Below are 23,839 nucleotides of genomic sequence, written 5' to 3' on the forward strand. Positions count from 1 at the left end.
TATATAATTACATCAAATTTGCTATATAATTTTATATGTTAAGTGCATGCTCCCAATCCATATGCCGTTATAAAATGTTGTAATGTATAGAGCTTCTCGATACAGCCACTTGTAAATCCGGGTTACAATGGTGAAGAGCCAAGCTATGGGGGGGGGGGGGCAGGGAAAGAGCCCAGAGGCCGGAGACATCAAGAGGAGCGCGAGACATGAAATGGGTGCGATGCGTCTCATTATCAACAAGTTCTTCTCCTCCTGCCACGCCACTGGGGTGTACATTATTTATGTGACAGTGCATTGTGGGCTGTGTGCACAGCGCATTAAGTTGTGACATTTCGACGACCATCACCAACCACCGCTACCGTGATCAATGGTCGCAGCAAAGCGAACGTCCCCCACCCGATCTCACGCGCGGGGCTTCAGTGGCTCCGCGATGTGCGCTGTAACCGCATGTCGGGGGCGCTTTACGAAGCTGGGGCCTGAGTACTCAACGACTTTCGCAATTCTATAAATTGCCTGACGAGATATTCTTTGGGTCTTTCGGTAAAGTCACGTAGATGGGTTCAAAGAAAATAACCAAAAACTACGTTTCGATCGCAACACAAGCGGTCGTCATCCTGACGCGATCGACATCCTGACGCGATCGAAACGTCGTAGTTTTTTGTTAATCTCTTTGAACCCATCTACGTGACTTTACCGAGAGACCCAAAGAATGAGTGCCTGACAAGACTCAACGCAGTTTTTCTGAATTAGAGAACATAAAGTCTGATTTTGAAGTGGTTTGTTCTCCTGTACCGTATAAGACTCGCACTAAAACCCACAACCAAAACCCACTCGACCCACGAATACCAATAATTATCATTCCCGCTAAACCCATAACCAGGCTGTTATTCTTCACAACCAGTTTGTCTCAACATCTCAACAAGGAACCCCTCAGGTCTCGGTCCCATACTGTATTTCCGTTTGCTCAAAACGCTACAACACCCCCCCCCTCGCTTTGCATGCAAACCTTTGGAATGACAAGGCCACCTTGCCAATTGAGAGTTTCAATGGGGTCTCGTTTGTACCTGTCATCTTGAAGTGTCAGCACAAGCAGAGATCACACGAAAACCAGCCACATCACGGACAATTTTTATTAATTATCATTTATACACACTACGTTGAAGGAAAAGTACCAAAACCATACAGTTTCCACTTTATATTTCCCTTCACGTGAATTCAGCACACGCATAGGCCAGAGAGAGATACACGACACGCGCATACAGACGCGCGCCAGTTTGCGCGCGTCTGTATGCGCGTGCACCGTGACCGACATTTGTAATTGTTTTACACCCACAGAACGCTAGTCAACCATGAGTACAGTATATATGCGTATATAACGTGCAAAAAGAGCACAGCACAATTACAAATACGGCATAAAATACACATCAAGAAAACCTCTATAAATACACCCGCTAGAGACGCGCGCGCACGCGCATTGACACGCGCAATGCGCGCACCAACTCGGAAAGGCTATCAAAAGGGAATGTTTGAAAGACACAATGTGCCCAGCACACATAGTGCTAAGTGCCGAGCCACCTTGCTTGAGAACACGGCAGAGCCCAGTACCTGTACCGAGCGATGCAGGCGCCGGGTCACCAGTGCAGCGGGCGGTGGTTTCACCTTAGGGGGAGACTGTGCAGCACTAACCCGGGACAAAGGCCAGGAGTTAGCTGCATTCAACTGAAGTACATTCCCTCATCTCCTACGCGAATCAGTGTCTACTAATGGAGATTTTCACTTTGGGTGCTTAATGCAACGGCCCACAGGTCCACGCTGCCGATACTCCCACCCGCACTTCCCAGTGATTTATGACAGGCCACACCGCTCCATTCGGGTGATGCACTCAACATAACAAAGCGTCGGGCGGTGCGAGACGAGGCTTCGTTAAAACGCGCGTCGTCAAAAAACCACCGTCGACTTCGCAGCTCGTGGATTGACGGCTACAGACATTCAGTGTTTAACGATTAAAAATTCAGCTTCAAGTTTGAATGGTGCATGATGCAGTGGCCACAGCGACCTGGTAATTATTCAATGCACACACAAAGCAATTGAATAAAACCCCAAAGTTCTCAAAAGTTCACAATTGCTTACCACGAGTGGTTTTCTAGAGCCATTTTAATTCTATTCGACAGGCACGCGGTCTCGAGATCCCTTGACAACGGCAGAGGGGGGAGCGTCGACACCGACCTGCGCCGACAATGCGCGCGTGGCCCTCGGGGGAACGGCACGCGCACGAGTCCCCGTGCTCCATCGCGACAGGCGTGGCCCGTCGGCGACGCAAGTGGACAGCGGCTCTATCAGCCACTTCTCCCGAAACAGGATTTGCATATACTTTACTAATGGCACATCTAAGGCTACGATTTTAGCACGGTGGTGAGTTACAGAAATCGTGAATTTTAATAGAGTCCGAAGATAAATCTTGGATTTGGCTGTAGAAATGCATGTTCGTTGCTTTCGTTTCCTTTAAAAAATGCGACATCTGCATCTTCGGTGCAGATCAGCCTATGGGAGGGGTCGGCAACCAAAATAAGGGACGTTTTTTTCGAATTCGGTAAAAAAAAAGACCTCAATATTCCACGAGCCACAATGCGAGTGAATACGGGACGACGGCGGTGGTCCTGAAAAGAGCCGCAGGTTGCAAACCCGTGGCCCACGGTATTTGCAGTAAAATGGCGGCGGCTGTTGGTTCACCCGATTTGGAGGGCGGTACCAGAGCTTTGCGGAAGGTGGTCTCTGTTCCAATGCAAATTGACTTGGAACTGCACACGTTTTCGTAACATTGTGCAAGTAATATTCAAAGTCGCCAAACACAAGGAGTTATGATTGCTTTGAATGAGCCAATCTTTTTAAAAGCTTCGGCGTATGCTGCTGAGAGCAAAGCGAAATTATCTGTAAACCTTACCATACATTTTTTTAGCTTTTCAGCCGTAATCTTACCAAAAAATTGCGTGTCAAGATCGTAGCCTTTTAGCATCACCCCTGTTCTGGGTCTGCACAGAACCCCGTTTTCAACTGCAAACAGGCCCTGGATATGATCAGCATGTGCTGGTTTCTACTTCAGTTCTTCACTTCCATTCAGATCTTGTTCATGGAGAAATCGGCTACCAGGCAGAGCAACTTGGACACTCCAACAAAAATGCTTCATTTGAGACACACACCACTTGTACCACAAATTTGTTTTAATTGCCACTGCCAATTATCCCTTGGCTCTAATTATAGATTCTATTGCACGCGGTTTACAGGATTACCTGCGAGTCCGATACTGACCAGGCAATTATGAAGGAAATAAAAACAAGGCGAAGCAGCTGTTTTTAAGGTGATCATAAACAACTACAGAGCCAAACTTATTAATAAAAACTGGGATTCTGCTTTTCCATCACCAATTGGTTCAGTCTCCCCCTAAGAGCAACTTCTCAAAACGTCCTCCCACCTGGAATGTTTTATATTTAAGACACAAACGACACCAATCTTACAGCTTGTAGGTGACAATAATTGTTTCCACAAGTCATGACAAAAAGGCTGTGATTAATCATTGGATTACGAAATCACGAAGGTCAACTTCCCTCCACTTAATAAGAACACCTGAATAAGGACACCACAGTGAACGTACGCGCAGACGCCACTCGAATGCTACATCTGACATACACACACACTCGAACTAAAAGAAAAAAGACGTTTTCGCCCAGACCAATTGGAATGTGCCCAGGTGTCGTGAGTAGCTGGATTGAGTATAAAGAGTGCGCTGGATTTTGAGCTAAATTGTAGATGTTTGTTGGGGTTGAGCAATTAAGGTGCCCTTGAGAACATGCCAGCTTTCCTTGCCTGGGCCCTATTGCAGGCTGACCACCAAGAACCCACCCCTTCCCCTTGGTAATTAAGAGGGTCATTTTTATATGCAGATCTTGAAATTAATCACAAGATTAACAGCTAAAAATCGAATCTTGCACACCCAACTGGTCTTCGTATATAAGGCAAAATTAAAAGAAATTGTAAACAACGTGCATTTACATGAGCTTGCGAGGAGTTTTATAATCACCGGCCCTTTTTTTGTAAAGTGAACATAATGGGAGTGCTGTTGGGAGTGCAGAAAGCGAGGAGCTTAACAATGACCTGATACCCGCACACACAATACAAACGTTGAGTGTGCACATACCCATGTCTACGTTGCACCTGAACGGCGGGAGCCAGGGCCATCATCGCCCAGTGCGGAGAGCAGATCTTCAATGTTGGAGGTTATTTTTTTAAAGACAGCAGCCCGCAGAATTAATGCAACGTATCCACGTGCAGATTGTATAATTGCAACATTGCCCCCTGCCCACTAAAAAAAAATCACAGCATAGCTTTTTAAACGCACTTGAGAATGCTTGAAGTAGCTAATATTTAAAGTGCTCCCATCTGCCGTTGCGACGACATGCAGAATTTCCTCCTCCTACTTCCTCACCGGCAGGGGGGGGGGGGTCGACTTCACTGGATACTGACGAGGCAACCGCCGTTCAGGTGCGATGTAATCCATGGGCCAGAGCCGATCGCAAACTAGTCCGCGTACCACTGGTGGTGGCAAAGATTTAGCGATATTGGTTTCTATACATGGTGAATAAAAGTGGATTCTGATAACAACGGTTATTGCATAATTAACTTTTGTTGACGATTCACTGACACCGTACACCTCAAATGTTTCCATCTCAGGTTGTACCAACGAGTCGAATATTTGGTCTGGGCCCATGGGCTACGAGGGCGAGCGCAGCACCACAATCGCGTGGCGCGTGGCAGCGTACGCAACGCGCCGGATGCAGCAGACGGGAGCGAGGGTGAGCAAGCAAGTGGGCGAGGCATATGCAGGCGAGAGCAGCCAGCAACAGCGTAGACGGGCGAGGATTTCCTTCTTGCTGCTGGGACGCCTGGGGACCCCCTCCTCTCTATTTGTTGGTGTAAACGGCGACTGCGTTTTTATTTTTAATTAAGGTCAGGGTGGGTGGATCGGGGGTGGGGGGGGCAAAAGGGTCGGGAGGGGAAGTGCATGGGCATGAGGCATGGAATGGAATGGCAGGCAATGAATATCATGTAATATATGTATAACAATACAACACGTGCACAAAACATAACAAGCAACAATAATAAATGAAATGAAAACAACGCTTGGAAGAGCAAGTGACAGAACATATGAGGGGCAATGCGCCAGGTTGAATCGCCACTCGGGGGGGGGGGGGGGTAACAAAACAGCCACCATCAATGAGCCCTCGGACCCATTCATGGCCATGGCCTGACACCTGCCACACAGGCCCCCCCTAAACGGGTTTTCTCAGGCACAGGCGTCTCATGGGTGTGGAAACGTAAGTTGCGTTTCTGTCACAAAATGTTTGGACAGTAGGGGGTTAGTCATTTGCTCAACTTGATCCCCAATTGGCAATTTCACACAACTTAAACCATACTTTTAGTTTCACTGGTTTCAAGGTGAAATCGTTCACCAGCAAAATAATCAGGAGCCAACAGCAGCAAGCAGATCAGTACAGCAAGCAGACTGGAGGACTCACGACCCAAGCTGGCAGGATGCAGGATGGTGAACAAAACAGAATAGGCAATAGGTGGGCGAGAGGGTGGAGCGTTGGAGAGAAAATAAGAATGGCAGTGAAGAGACATGTTTGGGGTCGAGAAATTGACGAGAGCATGCAACAGTTGGAACAAGGCCTCTCATCAGCACTGGAAATATAAGACACGTATCTGCGAGTATCTGCACAAGGCGGCCATGTGTGGACACAGTTAAAGCCAAAGACAAGACACTGGGTGACACACGAGACTTAGTGAGTGGAGCACTCTGATGTTTAACCATTTCACCTGCCACTCCCTGCGTGCATGGAAGGTGTGTGCGGCTCAGCAGCGCGGTCACCTAAATGAGTGCCATAGTTTTGCTTCCTTTGCACCGTCACCAAAATATCGCTGCATGGAAATCACAGCAGTGTGTGACGGATTCAAACGATTCAGCAGCAAGGACGCTTTGATATTAAGCAGTAGGCAATGTCTTGTAGAAAGAAGTTGGTTGGCACTTGTGGAATCTAATTGGACAATAGATGCAATTTCAAATGCACAAAATCTGGCTCTTGAGTGTTTCTTTGTTAGGAAAAGTAAAATGTATTTTCAGGAAGTGGGGAGTAACCGAGATTTGCAGCAATCGGTGAAAGGGTTAATCGCTCCAGACTTTGATGGGTGGGGGAAGGGGGCCTGGGTGCCTCCACACATCATATGGAGAAGTAGACTGCAGAGACAATGATCACAATGGGGAATGATATGTAGAGTCGAGGGGAGAAAATTAACATTGGAAAGAGAAGGAAAACAAAAATACATATGTTAGCAACAGCGTTCCATACATTAAAGTTGAGAAAATGTAAAAAGATAAATGCACATTACATCACAAATACGGGCAATGTTAATTTTTACAACCTTGACTGAAGTTGTTCTTCATAAGTGGCCATTCAATATTTTGGCTACATTATCCAAACATTATTCTAAATTGGAGTAAATATCTCTCAGCAGTGTGTTCTGGCGAGTGCGTGGGTTTTTAAGCAAGTAAACGTTTCGGGGACAAAAACACATTTTTCAAGTACAGAAAAAATGTGATCATTCACCATCACCCTTTCAAGAGTGTGACAGACTGAAAACGACCATTGCGGCTGTTTGTGGGGTGGCAGGAGGGAGGTCTGCATACAGCACTATGGAACAAGTTTTACTGCAAATGCCACTTCCTTTACCCCTCGTAACCATGTGAAGAGTAGGATTGTTATTAAACATGCAAAAGACCTGGATTTTGTCAAAGACTGCAGGTACATGGCGTTGCTTAACCCTTATTTGTTGCTCCAGTGATTGTTCCTGTGATGTAATGACACCTATTTAAGAAGCTGGGTCAAGTGACTTTATTTAGACTTTATGGTTTCTGACCTGAGCATGCTTGTTGCAGGTTTAAAGTAAAACATTGTAGCTGGTTCCTAAATTTGGTTGTGAAAATTCTTATTTAACTTTCCGGCGCACTGAAACGATAATGGGCATGTTAATCGCTTGTGCATAAATACTTTGTTTCGCAATGTCGGGTGGTGGATGGTTACACAACTAAAATTTGGCCAGATTATATGGCCGAACCCAAAAATCTATTGTGAACCAATCACAGAGGAGTTTCTGGGTGGCTTTGACGTGAGAGGCAAAACGATCAAGGGACATTGCACGGAGGAACTGTCATTACATGTGTGCGCTATGCATATATCAAGCGATAACCTGGACTCCGTTGCAAATGGGATGTTCCATATCAAGGGATTAGAATGAAAGTGTCAATAAAAGCAGCACAATGCCACGCGCGTGACAATGTCAAGAACATCCGAAAAGAGAAAGGGGTACTCACTCACCTGAGTCAAATGACAAATGATTAGTAAGGAAATTTAGCTCTAAAATAGACAGCAGCAAACAGACCTCACAAAAGCACGAGTAAAAGACTTGTAACTTAAAGCAATGTCAAGTGAATGGTCATCAGAACCGTGAGACGAGTGAAGTAAATGCGCAACTATAGGTGAAAAGTAGATGAGAAACCAAGAGCAGAAATTTACAAACCCAATCGCAAACAAAACAAGTGGCAAAAACGTAAATGTAGAAAGTAACATTCAGCAGTTATCATTCACATTTGTGTTTTTAAAATGACGCCGTAAAAACATCAATTAAATGAAACATTAAAGTGCATGTAAAAACATAACGAAGTGTAATCAAATGCCAAAAAAGATATAAAAACAAGAAACAAAAGCAATGGGAAACGGGATGTATACTCACTAATGATGATGATGATTATGAGAACGATCACAGCTATCAGAATTGCCCACATCTGCAACCACAACCAAAAGGGAAGACAGCTCTGAAGCAGCACACGTAACAACGCAAATCCTCAGATGCCCATCGCTGCTCGTTGCTCCGCAACTTGGGCTCCTTGTGCTCAGAGCAGGTTATAACTGTGCAGACAGTAAACACGTACATGCCATAATAACCACACGACAGGCTGAACAGAGTGGTCACAATTATTCACGGACAAAGTCTGCGACTTTACTTGCAGTTGTATTTGACATATACCGTTTGCTGCTTAGATGCCAATGGAATAACTCACCCTAAATCCATTTACGTTTCTGTAAATTTAATTTACTCTGAAGTTTTTTTTTACAACTTTTATAATAGGAAATGTATCTAACATTGATTTATGTTTGTGCACTTTTTTGGATAGTTTTTACTCGGGATATTTTGCTGAAACAGATACTTGCTAGTTTATTCAAATAGCACATTAAAAACCAAATTCATTGGAAAGTATATTACGTAATCGATATTTTATATAAAAGCATCAAGTGCAATTTGGTGCACCCCAAGTATTCAATGGACATTCTAAATTCCACCCGACTCCAAACTGAGATTTGGATGCCTCCATTGTGGACGGTCACATTTTGGCAAAAGCATAAATGCAGCCACCCTGGCCGGTTGTGAAAGAGCCGTGCATTTGCTCTTTAATCCTTAATTGGAACCTCACCCCGGCAACAGAGATCTTAGTAATCTGGCGCTGTGCACACTAATCTCTCCAGGGCTGCTGTTTGTCAGTGTTTTAGGTGGCGTGTCGGCCACTACCAAGCCATGGCAACGGATATTAGGAGCCTTCTTAGAAGGAGCGCCGCTAATGCAGCTCCACGCTGCCGTGGCACAGAGCACTCTCAAACGAAGCAGGCCAGCGCTCGAGCGAAACGAAAACCTCGCCAAAATTCTAAATCAAATAGAACCCACAAGCAAACAATTATGACCACTCGTCAAATAGCGCTTATGGCTTTTGACCACCACTCTGGTTGAGAATGTAACTTAGGAGGGTGGGATCGATCGGTGGTAGTGAGCTCATTCTCTGAGCGATCGCTAAGCAAGGAGCCCCGGCCGAACAGCAGGCAGCGTGGTGCTCCCTTCTCCCGGGTACTTACGAATAATAACCAGCAGGATCAGGGCACAAATGACGCCGATAATTATCATCATCTGCCAGCGCGAAATAAACAACAATACAAACACAGCTGTGTTAGCTCGCCAATACTCAGCTGTTGCCGTGTCGACAGCTTCTTAGTTTGTTGTCCTTTTTCTCCCAATATTCCAAATGCGCTTTGGATGTATTGGTGCGAGATGAAGAATCCATTCGGAAATCTCACAGAACTCAACGCCCCATGCATTGGTCCACGGAAGAGATTTCACAGGACTTCTCCTGAAAAATCCTTCAAGTGGTCAATTTTTCCTTTACGCAGTGAGGGGCGTATTAGCCAATGTGCTCTGCCATGAGAGTCACAAAACCAAATATTTTTTATTCTCAGGTGAGATTTAGCCAAATCAAGTTTAACAAAACCAAAAGTGTGTATAGTTTTTTCGTTGTTCAGTTATAGCCCGAGTGAACTTGTGCCACAAAGGGACAGCTGCCACTGGAGATGTCCTTTCAAATGTTTGAGATGAGATGCAATGTAAGTTGCTTATCCTGTATAAAGCACTCAGACACCCCGGTATTATTATACATGTTGCTACAATGTCGTTGATCCGTTGTTTTGCCAATTAACTAAAACAGTTGCCAAATAGGTTTTATTTCAGTTGCACCTTCCTTTAAACCACCATGAAGTGAGCGTGAGCCAGGGGGATAGTGCGAACCTTGCAGTTCTTCCACCAGTACTTCCGCTTGAGCTTGGCAGCGCTGGTCTCAAACTGCGACGCTCCCTGCTGCAGCGCATCAGCGCGATCGTCCAGCTCTGACAGCTTCTGATCTCGCTCCAGAACCTTGTCCACGTTCACGCGCATGATGTCCACCACCTGTTCACCACAAGGCAAACAAAGAATATCCAATGTAGCCTACACAGGTTGTTGGAGAAAGTACTATGAGCAAGTACCGCTTGTCAAGACTGGCACGGTAAACCTATGAGAGGGTGGTGAGAACAGTCAAGGTCAATGGTCGGAGAAGTTTGCTTGAAGGGTTTTCTGCTGAAGGGGAACATTTTTATTAAAATTAATTTTGTTTAATTTCCTTACACATTTGTATACTTCTCATATGCATGTGCTTAAAATTCTCATTTATATCTTTGGACTCGTGCCCCTTTGAATTCAACTTTCTTTTAATGTTTGCAATTAATGTTAGAGGCTTTTCACAAGTGAGCATACGAGCACATGCATTCAATAACTGGCTTCATGTGAAATCCTTAAGCTGCAGCCACCATCCATGTTGTATATCGGTAAATGGGTCACGGGACAATCGCACGACTTCTCACTCGCAGTCAGTGGCAGCGACATGCAAATGGTGGTGGAAATTTTCAATGCTGACAATTTTTTTTTCAATAAAATTGCATAAATACACCAGTTCCGTGTGAATAATAAAAACCTGATGACATTTAAATGAGTGCTGATGAATGGAATAGCTGAAGGCAATTTTGGTTCCTTCAAATAGCAGCAAAAACAGCACAGAAATTGTGCCTCGATGGCTATCTCTGTCGCCGTGTAATTTCCATTAGCGCCAACTGTTATCCAAGCTGCGCCACTATCCATTTGCTCTCCCGAATGTCACTGCGATCACTTATAATGCTACATCCAAGGTAGGAGGTGACAATTTCATTTAATTCGAAACAGGTCAGTCTGTTTCTCCCATAGGGAGAAAACTATGATTTCCTGGTCATGGGATATAAATACGTGCATTTGTATCCCTATCCACTCCACAAACACAAGCCCCACATTCCCACAATTCGGATATCAAATGGAAGCTAGCAAGGTCCTCCAGAAACAAAATAATTAATTCAACTTGCAAATGTTTGAGACTTTTTCCATTAAACGTTATTAAACTGGTGTTGAGCTGCAGTTAAAACACCGGCAATCGACATACACATTCTAACAACCATGGCCAAGCCAAAATGGGTGGTGTTTATGGGCGCTGTACAATTTTTAACTGTGTGTAGTTTAACCTGCAAGTAAAATATTGCTCTGATTTCAATTTTCTTCTTTCTCATACTTTGTTTTTAAGTTGTTGCTTTTGCTTATTTTGGTAACCAGGTCACTCGTGCAAATTAGACTATCCTGGTCTATTGAGTTATCACCTGGTTAATCAAAATAAGCTTAACACTTGTTTTAAACATCTTCAGTTGAAAAGTTAGGGCCGCTGCTGTGAATGACTACATTAATATTGCTCACATCCAGAATGGATAACTGTATTTGCATCGTATATTGGCACGGGTGTATATTATATTTGTGTGCATGTGCGACTTCACAGTATTGTGTATGTGCATCAATTGTGTATGTTTTACATGCTAACATATGTTTAATGTAGATGTAAAGGTATATTTGTGTGTGCATGGGCCATGTGTATTTTAGAAGTATGTATGTTGCATGTATACAAATTATTTAGTATACTTGGTGCGCACACGATTATAATCGCACAGAGCTATCATGAAGGTGATTGTTTCATAGAAAGTGTGCAGTAGTTTCAGAGTACGGGGCGATGTTGCTATTTGTGACAAAACACGTGAGGTCGCGAGAATAATTGTAGATGTGCTTCGTGATTGATGCCTGACAGACATTGATTGGAGACACACGGAGTGACGAGGATTTAGTAGTGGGGAGCCAGAGGGGGTTCTCTGAGCACAGGCTGGGCACTCCCCCACCCCCAATTGTGGACACTTGGCAGGTGAGCAAATGCATCTACCCTCATTACAAAAAACTTACTTAAAATAAAATGTATTGAAGGTTCTCTCAGCCTGCGCTTGCGAAAGTGCTTGCAATAAATGTAGAGAGCGATTATGCTTTAGCTCTGTCTGTCCATGATGGGTGGAGTCCCCCCCCCACCATCACAGTGGGGGGGGGGGTGTGCAGACCTTCCCCTGACAGCTACCCCCCTACAGCTATCGGTTTGCATGCTACGAATCAAAATAAATCACGATTACAGAATCCATTTCTACGTATTTTCATTAATTGCGTATTAATTTTATTAAGAATAGATCAGATTTTTCAGTTAGACCACAATGAGCTAGCCACATTTATGTTGTGAAATATTCTACCACTCTACATAGCCAAACAAATTAAATTATCACGTGTACAAGCAATTAACGCACCAATTATTATTGTTTCAACTCACCGATAACTCAATAGCCATAAGACGCCAAACTTCGCTTGAAACTACATCAAGCATCTTCAGGGAAATCTAAGAAGCCAGTCTCTTTTAAAAAGCATTAAAGTAGCATATGTGGCTATTGAAAAGCTACATTAATTATATATATATATAGAATTACGTAAAGCAAACCTAGAGACAAACATTTGCAGAAACTCCAAGACTCGCTAGGAATTATACCTTCCTTTCAAGAGCATCTCAAATCAAAATGCAGCATAGGAAAGGTATTGAATGAAGGTTATTGGAAAACAATTATGAGTATTAAAGCAATTAATTCAAAACAAGGACATTTCACATGGATAAAAATTACAAACTTAGCTGGGTGGGCCAACTTGCCACTCTAAACCACCCCTCAGCTTTGTGTGCATTAAAGATGCATGGCCTCAAACCACTGTGAGCAAAGGGTCAACACCTTAGGTGGTTGTGGGGAGTGCTGGCATTTATTATAATTTTATGATTATTATAATTACTACGCTTGTTTACCCAGGAAAGTCTCAATGAGTCTCAAGACTTCTTCAGAATGGTCTGCCAAGTTGTCACAGTGAGGGAAATATTGCTTCGCGTACTGCGAATTAGGTGCAGACAGTCCTCGACTTACGAACACCAGAATTACAAACATCCGCACGTACGAGCCAGCTCCCGTCGGATAAATTATTTTAACATCAACTTGCAAATGCAAACTCGCACTGGCAAACTGAACCGAGGAACTTATTTGTTCAGTGTAGCGATCTTCTGCGAAATGAAATGAGCTACAGCCTCTCGCTGGGAGCGAGTGTTTGTGTGAGCGCACACGTGTGTGAAAGTGAGTGTGCGTGCATGCACCCCTTTGTGTGTGTGGGGAGTGGTAGTCTAATGGTGAGCGCACTGCGCTACCAACTTGAAGACACGAGTTTGATTCCCACTCACAACCAACAGTGACGATTATCTGAATTGGTCCTAGGCCTTCCCTGGGTCGATTCAGCCTCAAATGAGTACCTGGTGCGGTGTATAAACATCACCCCTGGGGTGTCAAAGGTGGCCGGGCGTGGTGCCGACTACCCACACCCTCGTGTCCCGTGCTAGCCTTCATAGGTGCTGCTCGCTAAGGAGCACTTGCTAAAAAATTAACCCGTAAAAACAAAGTTTTTCACTATAAATCCTTTATATGCGTGGCATCGGTTTTATTTTATTATTCATTTATGTTTTTCTTGAGTAAGAGTTTCATTTTTATCACATTGGTATTTTAAATTAAATATGACATTTTTTTTCCTAAAAAGTGGAAAATTTTGGAATTTTTTTTTTCACGAAAATAAATTGTCACGCACAACGAGTCTGTGTGCAAAATGTCAGCTCGATTGGATCACGGGAAGTTGGTTAAAAAACGACCGAAAGATTTGCACGGTCTTAAGCGCGCAAGCAAGCAAGCAAGTGAACTTAATATAAAGGATTTTAAAAAAGTCTGTTTCGGCTATCCAGGGGATCTTTGTCTGTGTTGTGCGCGAGTGGCCCCCGCTGTGTGTGTGCAATCCTGGAGACTAATTACGCCCGTTCTGACGAGCTAGCATCAGAACTTAAGGTAAGTGAAAATATTTTTTTTATGTTACTTGATTTTACGTACATTATTGTGTTCCAACTTACGAACGGTTCGATTTACGAACGGGTCTGAGGAAGTTGAGTACTGGCTGTAATATGCATGTAATTTATCAACATTGGGAAGTTTGGCCAATACCATTTACATAAAAAAAAATTAGCTTGGAAAAAACAGGAGCATCTGGAGGAAGCCCATTCAGAACAGATGGAGAACATAGAAACTTCACAGAAATAGTGTGACCACTGCGCCACCCATTTACCCCACCAATATTGTCTTGAGGATGAAAGAGATAAGCGTAACTGACCCATGCGCTCCACGGGAAAGCATCAGGTTTTAAATATTAAATGTGCAGCTGAAGAGACTGTCCAGAAGGTCAGTGTGGTTTATCAAAAAGATGGTGCAGCGCCCAGGCAATTTTTTTATATGGAGGGCATACATTTCTTTTATATTTCCTTGATCCGATGCAATTACAAAGGGGTACAGACAAGATATACACTTACCCTACTGTGAAGCTGTGAAGGAAGCAGGCGTAGTGTTGGAAATACTGTTTTCAAAGTTGCGTTTGATCTTTAGCACAAAGAGACTTCCACACTTACTGGTGGGATATAAAGTGAAGCTTATTTATTTGAATGGTGAATTGTGAAACCCAATGCAAGTGGTTTCCAAGAGGGTTAGAGTGAAACAATGGAGTAATTAGATCGTGACAAACCCTAACCCACGGAAGCATGCGTTAAAAATGTTGTTAGAAATGGCAACACAGATTTAATAATACACTAAACCTTTCTGACCAATTAAAATATTCGCAGTGATTCTGCAAGGCAAGGTAAGTTTTTCTGGGTCATGGGCACAATAAGGCTCTCACCAATCACATCTCTCACTCACATACCGTGTTTTCCATACACTTGTGGTAAGAGACAAATTATTGCAAGCAACAAAATCTGGTAAAACACAGAAAAAAAATATTATACCTACAAACGTGAGCAGAGCGAGTCGCCCCTTCTCACCTCGTCCACTTGAGCCTGAGTCTGCTGCAGCCGCTTGTTGCTCGTGAGGTTGGGGGGCTGTCCCCCTGCGGGTCCTCCTGCTGCAGCTCCCGGGGCTCCTGGGGCAGACCTGAGGCCGAGAAGCGGTGGGGTCAAGGAGGCACGTGAGGGGTGGGGGGGGGACAAACAGCAGAGGAAGAGCGGTCAGCCACTCAATCATATTGCCACCTCATGGCTTCCTGGGGCCTGAGCAGAGAAACTCCAAGCAAGCCAAAACCAGTTCATATCTTGGGTGGAGAACACAGTTCCTACCTCAATGCACTTGATAGAATTTGGAGTAAAAGCAGTCGGGGTAATTGATGAGCCAGTACTTACCGACTCGCTAACTCACCAGTGGTCAGTCGCCTCCTGATCACTACTATATCACTACTGTCAGGGCTCCTGGCCCCGTGAACTTCATTCGTCAAATTCTTCACTGATGTTGAGTTGCTATGTACTCAGGCCTTCACAGCAAACCTGTGTTTCGTGTGATACATCCATCAATCTCAACTACAGCAGAATCAACTAAATATTAAAATAAATGTATTTGCGGTGTTGTAATGAAACAAACCAGACAAAGAAAAAACATACAAATAATATGCAACTTGCACGATTTTATGACAATGATTTTTGTGTTATGCATTATACATTACCTGGTAATACAAAAATTTAGTTTAGTTTTGTGTTGAACTAGAGCCAACGTCTAATCCTTACCTATAAAATTACGCAGTTTACGAGCATTGCTTTCAGATAGTCTGACTGCTGATGATCCACTGAAATACAGTAATTCAGTTTAGCACGTAGGAAATGAGTAATACCCCGGTTAATGAGTCCTCTGGGGATGAAGCCATGAAGTCAGCCGAGGAGGGTCCCTTCGCCACCCTATTTTCCCAAAATCCAAAAATTTTAAACATATCTTGAGAAAAGATTAAAATCGATTCAAAAGAGTAAAGTTGTAACCGCTGTGAGTGTCCTGTAAACACAACCTAGTGGGGTTTGTTTACTGGACATTATCACAGCAGCCAATCAGCCAACAGCTGAGTCTCCCTCATTTGGCACAACCAGCAGCGCGCTTCCCCAGCCGCCCATCCGCCACGGTGGCGAGATGTATACAGCAGGTTGTGGGGTTCGATCCCAACCCTGACGCCTGTATATATAGAGTTTAGATGTTCTCCCCGTGGTTGTGTGAATTTTTCTCCAGGTCCTCCAGTTTTACCCTCCACATTTATAAACATGCGTTTAGAGTATTTGGCTGCCATAAAATTCGACATAAGCCACTTCGTTGTGATCGTGTTTTTTGCAGTGTGAAAGTGATTTTACTACCCCTATCGTCATCAAAACGACCATCTCGTGCTAGTATCCTTACTGGGCAAGAAGTGCAGCATCAATCAAGCTGTTTGGAAATTACAATGCAGATCATAAAGAGGGTAGAGGCGGGAGAGATGAAATGCAACAACGCGTTTTTTTATGGTTGGCGCAATGCACCTTAAAAACCATTTAAACCAAGTAGACCGAGTGACGGCTGCTGTGCAGCAATGTGTTCCTAATGACCCCCTTCTCTGAAGTCCTGGGACGCATCCCTACGCCTCTCACGTTATATCTACCTCTGGTAACGATGTTTATGATAACGGAGTAACGTCATGGAAGGCATCCACTTCGTTAACAGAGTCATTATGGTATAGGAAGTATGCGTATTGTCTGTGGGCAAAGAAAACTATATGAATATTGCAGTTAAAACATCAAAACGCTAAACACCCGTTGCTTATGACATAAGTGCAATAATTTACTCCCTATCCAGCTACTTTATACATTTTAATGATACCACGGTTGCGATTCAACTTAAATATAAATTATTTCTGTCTTATTTTAAGCACCAATATATCCCCACCTCTAACAAATCAGAAGATCTACTTTTAAGTTTTTGTTCACTCTTAGGTACTGTCAATGACAGCGCCGCGGTGACACAATGGTGGAAATTGCCGATTACCGTGGCACCAATACCGACAGCCTCCGTTCAGGGGGATGTGCACTCTCCCACCCCCACTACAGCCCCCGTCACCCACCCACACGTGGACTCAGGCTCGCTCAATGAAAACACCACGTTCGCCTGGCCATTTCACATTCTATGACGCACACTGACGGCACATTCCAGCTTGTTTATTCTATTGTTGTTGCTACCGCTGTCAGGATTACATTACAGCATTGTAATGATGACTTGTTATTTTTGTATTACCAACATTGCTGCTATCTTCGTGGCTTATCTGTATTATGAATCCACTATAATTGTAAAAATGAATACAATCCATGACGTGTGTAGTCGGCAGGGTCGCGCAGGGGGGAATACTTGTGCCTCAGAAAGAAGGACCCGAGTTCAACCACCAACTTTGGAACCTTTCTGTTTCGAGTTTATATGCTCTCCCCCTGTTCTACAAAAAATTTATTTGGGTTCTCAGATTTGCTTCCATGGCTAAAAACACACTGTAACTGCCATTACCAGTTATACAAAAAATGTTTAACCCTAGTTATAATGCTCAGCGTACACTTTACAGTGAATATTTCGAATAATTGAAATGCACCCATTCATATTTCACTCATTAAAATTTGAAACCTTAATAAAATATAATTTCACATTCTTGGCAGGGTTTATATTCAAATTACAAATCATTCTGTAAATCTTAACTGGAAAATTATCAAAGTAACACACTCGAAATATAAAGTGCGTATACATTATTTATTTCAAAGGTAACTGGGTTTAATTAATTTTTGGCCGTTTTATAAAAGATTACAAATGTCACCTGTGGTCTAAATAAAACGAGCAGGACAAAGCATCAAATTGTCGATTGACGACATGCAGTCATGACAATGTGGTAATTTCGGAGTGCTACTCCCTGAATGAATGCAGCGAGGTGAATGGTTCCCACGAGTCCACCTATATCAACCAATCACAGGCCGCACATTGTACGGCGCTCAAACCAGGGTAAAGGTGCTCACCTTGGAGTGGGGAAAATGTATAAAGCTGAAAAAGAGCTGAGTGCAAGGGTTTAAGAACATCCTGCCAGCACTAGTGATGTCAAATATTTTCTTAGACTCTTGAAATTAAATCTATTTGATTCCTTGTTCCTTGTATGTTTCTGTTAACAACAGGGGGTTGATCGTTTTTGATTTCGCATCAGAGTTCAAACTTTGTCAAAATTGGGAAGCCACCAGCACCACCTAGTGGGGCGGCCGTGTGTCTTCTTGCTGTGCGCAGCTCCGTGGAGCCGTTTCCCTCCAACTTTCTCTCCATTCGTCTCTCATTGCTTTATTTTTAGCTCTCTTTACCTTACTTCACAAATTGTTTATTTTTTTTTCAGAGATCATCACCTGAAGTGCAGTAAAACATTACACTATTATTGTAGTGATTCGGTTTTTATCAATTTCATGAAGGTTACATTTTTTGCATGCCAAATACATTTTATATAATCCCACATCCCTAATGCATATGTACATATCTAGCGACTACTGTTACCAGCAGATTCCTGCTGTTTCGAAGAACTTGGTTTCCCTCATCACCCTATGGACCCAGCGGCAGGTGGTTACTCAGTGAGTGAAGCTGATGCAACTTCATAAAGTCATCTTGATAATGAGCAACCACGACAGAAGCACAAGTATTGACACTAATCCGAGTGTCGTCAATGGCACCAACAACAAACATATAAGTCCAAAAGCAATGGACAATGAGTGGGTGATCACATATGAAAGCCGGATGCCCATTTAATCCAATTGATTAATACTCACAAAACAGCGCAGTCTCCTTTTGAAAGATTACATGCGCTTTCTTGGTTAAAGAAAAATATACAAATGGAATGCACATTACATAAAGCAATAGAATTATAATAAATGAAAACCATCACAATTGATATGCAATCTTGACGCCAGGATGTGCAACGAGTTGAGATTAACCACAATCAATATATTCTCAAGCTCCTTACATCAGACCATGGGAATTGAAGCCACAGACAATGTTCAAGTGGATCTAAACTTTGACATGTGAATGTCTCTACATTCAAGGGAAATTTCTGCACCCATCACATGTGCAGAGAACCTACAACCGTTCATAATTAAAACCCTGTAACACACTGACAAAAAATGCGATTATGACCAGCTATTTATAGTCCGCACTGTCTCCCAGAGTCATAATGAAGGCATGACTGCTACCTTTTGCAAACTGGAGAAGTGGGGTATTTATTATCATGAAAGCAGCTCGACTCTTTCCACTGCACTCAAGATTACTGCTTCTGAGCCTCTGTTGACACTCGCTAATCTAAGGGATGCAGTTCTAAAAACTATCCTGGGCCAAAATGCCCAGGATAGTTTTTAGAACTGCAATAAACTGAAAATAATAACCCATGCATCTATTTTCCTATTCATGTACTTAACTAGTTAGATTATTCCGCCAAGGGGGGAAATGTGGGTAAACTGGCAGTGTCACATGCTTCTATGATGAACTATCCACACCCTGACCTGGCATAGTTAAAGTAAAGTCACAGCTACACAAATGCCTAAAGCATGTCAGCACCTATTCACACCCACTTCAATCTGCGGTGAAACTTTACAGTCATTATATGTATTTACATCTGATCGAGTAATTTTACATTTTAGTAACTTTGGGTGGCAGGGTGATGCAGTGGTAACACGTGTGCCTCACGCCATGGGTTTGATTCCCGACTCGACTACCTTTCTGTGTGGACTTTGCATTATATTATGGTTGCAGAGTTTGGTAGTACATGTTGTTCACGTCGTTTATTGTGAAAATTCAGTCACAGTTTCTATGATCACTCTTTCATTGCTTTTATGGTTTTATTTTTGTGATTTTCGAAAAGTTTTTTGGTTTGGCCGTTTGTTTGTTTAGTACAGAGTTAGACTTGATGGCCTTAATCTAAGTTGTCTTGTGGTTGTTGTTGTTTGACTTGCATCCCACAGGGATTTTTGCACACAGTGTTGGTGTACGGTGCTTTTTCTGCAATATTTAGCTGTCTTTTCTTGGATTTTCTGTTTGCACATAGTCACTTTAAGATGTTTTCTTGTTCATGTTTTTGTTTTCTGTTTGTTGCGGTTGCACCCGATTCAAGAGCCGAATGGCTCACAGGGATATACCAAATAAATTAACTTGAACTTGAATATTCCCCTGTTCTGAATGGGTTTGCCTCGTGTTCTCAACTTTTCTCCCATAGCTAAAATACATACAATGGCACGTGTATGAGTCAACTCAACGTGTTCTCGCCTTATTTCAATGCAGGGAACGATGCCAGGCGACTTTAAAGAGGGCTCTGGTCACAGGCAACTGAAGCCCCAGTGTCCTGGTTGTAATTTAAAAAGTAAGTTATTTCCCACTCAAATAAGCACTGAGGTAGTACTATTTCCTATTTGCAACCCTGAACCAGTGGTCGAATGCCGCATAAATATAGAGGGGGCGAGTCAATCACTGCATACTTCCCCACAAAGTGGTAGCTATTTTATTGAGTGCCAGAGATGATGAGCTATTTTGTTTCATCAATCCTGTTTTGAACCACCATATTTGTAGTTGACCTCACTTCTGTTTCTTCACTCGCACGACTCCGTTTTAGAATTCCCTCCCATCGTCTATTTTCTCAAACCAATATAACCTTGCTCAAATCAAGAAACGTGTCTACTCTTATCGATTAAAACGGACGGAACTATTTGTTTCTGGCCGCTTGGCTTATGAGCTTGTGATTAAGCAATGGCAACGAACAGGATTTGTCAACAGCAACCTTTTGATTAAGAGCCGATCACTCTACCGCTAAGCTTCCTGCGCTTGTCCTCTCACGCAACACGTGGCACACGGTCAGGAGGACCTCTGTATGTCGGCAGGTGAAAGTCCCATCACCCGGGCATCGCTAACCTAATTCCGCTATCCCAGAGCCACCCTCTCTATTCACGCTGGTGTGGTTTGCGCTGCTTTCCAAAAAAACACCCCACACACGCACCCCACGCGATGATGTCAGACATGTTCACGTCAGCAGTGGCCAGCAGGAGGGAGGCAGGCACGTCCGCCCCCAACATTATCAATCAATGTCTTTTTTTAGCAGCGGCTCAGGGCACAAGCACGCTACAATGCAATTGCTATTCTTACGAAAGCGACGACTCTGCTACAACAACCACCGTTCATTGTTTGCGACACGAGCTCCGGCGAGGAAAATGTCGATGATCAAACAACGACTGGTTCTCTCTCGTGAGCTCGGTGACGAGCGGCGAGGGACGACCTCAACATTTGCGATAAAAGGCATCCGAACTGGGGTTCAGGTCTCGTCACGCGGACGAGGCTCCTAGGCTATAGGACAGTACAAACATCACGTAACCCGATGTCAATAATCACCCAGAAAAGCAGCAATGGATAATATTTAGTTATTTACACCTCATCTTGTTAGGCGGGGTATTAAACTTACCACTTCGTTTAGAGTCATATTGTCTGGATAAAACCATGTGCATCCTTGCAAAAAATGCAATGCTCTTTCATATCCCCGGTTATGTCGGCCTAGGGAGGAAGGTAGAGTACACGAAGAAACCCCCGGGCACCGTGAGGAGAACGATCATCATGCACCGCACAGACGATGCGGTGGGGGCTTGCCGTGCAGCGGTGGCTCGCAATTCAAGTCCTTACGCGTCGCTGGGAAATGACCGCCCTCCCCGTATGCCGCCGTAGTTTCCTTCATCAATCGCAGAATTTCATCACGGCATAGGCGTGTGACGCCTCCGCACATCGCTGCCAACGCTGTATACCCTCCGCCAGATCCTACAGCTGCTGCACAGGCTGACAAACACATCTTGTCGCTTCATTAGCAACTGCACGGACTTCAAATTCGCCATCAGGTTCGACGTTATTGCATGTTGGTGACGTCTTTACGAACTCACCACGTACACATTAGTTAGTGCAATCACGTTAATAGTTCTGGTTAGGTTTATTTTGATAGAGGTAAAACCCTTTGGACAATACATGTTCATTTTCGATAGGGAACCTGTGGGTGTGAAACGACCACTCAATGATTGCCTGCTAAAATGAGTATTGAGGCGGTGCTCATTTCCTGTTTACAGCTCTAAGCCGGTGGTGCGAACTTCGCATTCCTTTGACAGCGGAGTGCGTCCGGAGGAGAACCACCGTCGCCTTGCCCCATGGGCCGAGTAGTCAACCCCCGAGTAGTCAACCCCCGACGTCCAAACATAATTAGAAGTCGCTACCTTCCGAGTTCCGCTTTCTCTACCGCCGAGCCGCAGCAAAACACCACCGCGGCTAGTCTCCCCACAAACGCATTAAGAAGTTCAGGCTTTAAAACTATTAAACATACCAAAAATAACACTATGTGAACATGTTAAAACAGCACCCGCTAAGTCGCGGTGGATTCGCGACAACCCGCAACAGCTCCCGGCGCCTCCCGCGGGCAGGCGCGGCAGGAAAGCCGTCAGGCTTCAGCCGAAGCTAGGCCTTACGGAAATATCGCGGCGCGTCTTAGCTGCAGTCAGCCGCCCGCACGGCGCGAGCGACTTGGCTAGCGCTGGCAACGCCGTGTTTGGGGTATGTTTCTGAATCTCGACGAGTACGTACATGATTCCGCGCTGCGATGGGCGACGGCGGCGGCGGCAGTGGCTAGGAAAGACGAGCAACTGCACTGGGCGGGGAGACTCAATCAATATGGCCGCGATGGCGGTGACGTCACTGCATCCGGGTTCCCCGCCCCGGGGGTGGGGGGGGCTCCCGGTGACCACTTCCTGACCCGCGTCGTCAGGAAGTGGTCGGAAAGTAAAACAGCGGAGGGGTCGTGGATACCAATTGTGGCCTGCGCCTTACACCGATGGGCCTGATAAGATTTACATTTAGAATGTTAGGCGGAGCTTTGAGCCAACCAAACCGTGACTAAAATATATAGACCCGAAAGCGTAGCTCGTCCAAAAGGGTGGTTAGGAAAACTAAAAAACCAGCTGCCCCCCCCGCCCCGCTTCAACAGTCGTGAAACTGGAACGAACATTAGGCTGTCACACCACTCGCATTAGGATGTAACCACCCATGTGCATTGTACAACGCGTGCCTTTCGCAACAGGTCAAGAGCACTGTATTTGCTCCACACAGTTGCTTGTATTACGCAATCCATATCTTAACGATCATTGTCAAGCTCACTGTACCACACACGTATCGTTGCCACCGTTTCCACAGTCCAAACGCAGACGTGTTTCTCAGTCAACGTAGGTCTATGCAGTAAACTGAAATGGCGTATACATTTTGACTTAAAACTTTAGTGACTGCAGGAAAATATATTCTTTAGTTCTTTCGGTAAATTCACGTAGATAGAAAAATAATAAAAAAACAAAAACCACGACGTTTCGATCGGAACACAAGCGGTCATCAGGAAAAGGGGGGTTAGACTCTAAAGGCAAACTGTTTATAAAGGTTTAAAATAGGCATAGCCCAAGTGTCAGCGGTATGGGCGGGGCAGCTGATGTTAATCTAAGACTCTAAGTGATGGTAGTAGTGGGCAACGATGACGCTGGTGGTGGGTTTCCACCAATTAAAGGGCTGCCAGGTCTAAAATGAAAACATTACAGCCAGTTATGACTTGAAATGGTTGATAACTTTCGATTTAAAGCTTTCGTGACTGCACGGATTCATCTTCTTGGTTCTTTTGGTAAAGTCACGTAGAAGGGAAATAATAAAATAATAAAAATAAAACATAATACAATTATTCTCACGACGTTTCGGCCACAACGCAAGCAGCCGTCCTCAGGTGAAGAACAGGTCTGCCGGAAAGACAGCGTCAGAATGAGCACCACCATGCTTGGCAGCGTATATTTAAGCTGGGTTGGAGGGGGAAGGGCGCCTTGACAAAGAAATTTGCATATCAATAGGAATTTAGCAGATTTATGGGAAATGCAGATATGGGATTAGTCACTACTTGTGGAATGCGTAGGAGGTGGGGGGGGGGTTTCAAAGTCATATTATGCCCGTGCATTATGCAGGATTAGCAGCACCAAAGGGAGGGAGTAGGG

General features: G+C 44.2%; 1 protein-coding gene across 2 annotated transcripts; it reads right to left on the bottom strand.

The window, feature by feature from the left end:
* Positions 1 to 1,116: 1,116 nt before the first annotated feature.
* Positions 1,117 to 22,524, bottom strand: LOC144942827 (vesicle-associated membrane protein 1-like). 2 transcript variants are annotated; one of them, XM_078869821.1, is made up of 5 exons: positions 22,404 to 22,524; positions 14,786 to 14,894; positions 9,718 to 9,876; positions 9,015 to 9,066; positions 1,117 to 6,289 (listed from the first exon to the last, which is right to left on the bottom strand). In XM_078869821.1, coding segments are annotated over exons 1-5 (339 nt in total). In that variant the 5' UTR covers positions 22,406 to 22,524; the 3' UTR covers positions 1,117 to 6,272. The 2 variants fall into 2 exon arrangements, with proteins under 2 accessions (XP_078725947.1, XP_078725946.1); XM_078869820.1 differs by lacking the exon at positions 1,117 to 6,289 and having other exon boundaries at positions 8,263 to 9,066.
* Between the last annotated feature and the right edge of the window lie 1,315 nt (positions 22,525 to 23,839).

This window comes from Lampetra fluviatilis, chromosome 28, assembly GCF_964198595.1.
Source record: "Lampetra fluviatilis chromosome 28, kcLamFluv1.1, whole genome shotgun sequence".
Taxonomy (NCBI): domain Eukaryota; kingdom Metazoa; phylum Chordata; class Hyperoartia; order Petromyzontiformes; family Petromyzontidae; genus Lampetra; species Lampetra fluviatilis.

Excerpts from the sequence above, each read along its gene's own strand:
- LOC144942827 (XM_078869820.1), bottom strand. Across the intron at positions 9,877-14,785 it reads CTCAGGCTCAAGTGGACGAG|GTGGTGGACATCATGCGCGT; the intron begins GTGAGAAGGGGC and ends TGTGGTGAACAG. Across the intron at positions 9,067-9,717 it reads ACTGGTGGAAGAACTGCAAG|ATGATGATAATTATCGGCGT; the intron begins GTTCGCACTATC and ends TCGCGCTGGCAG.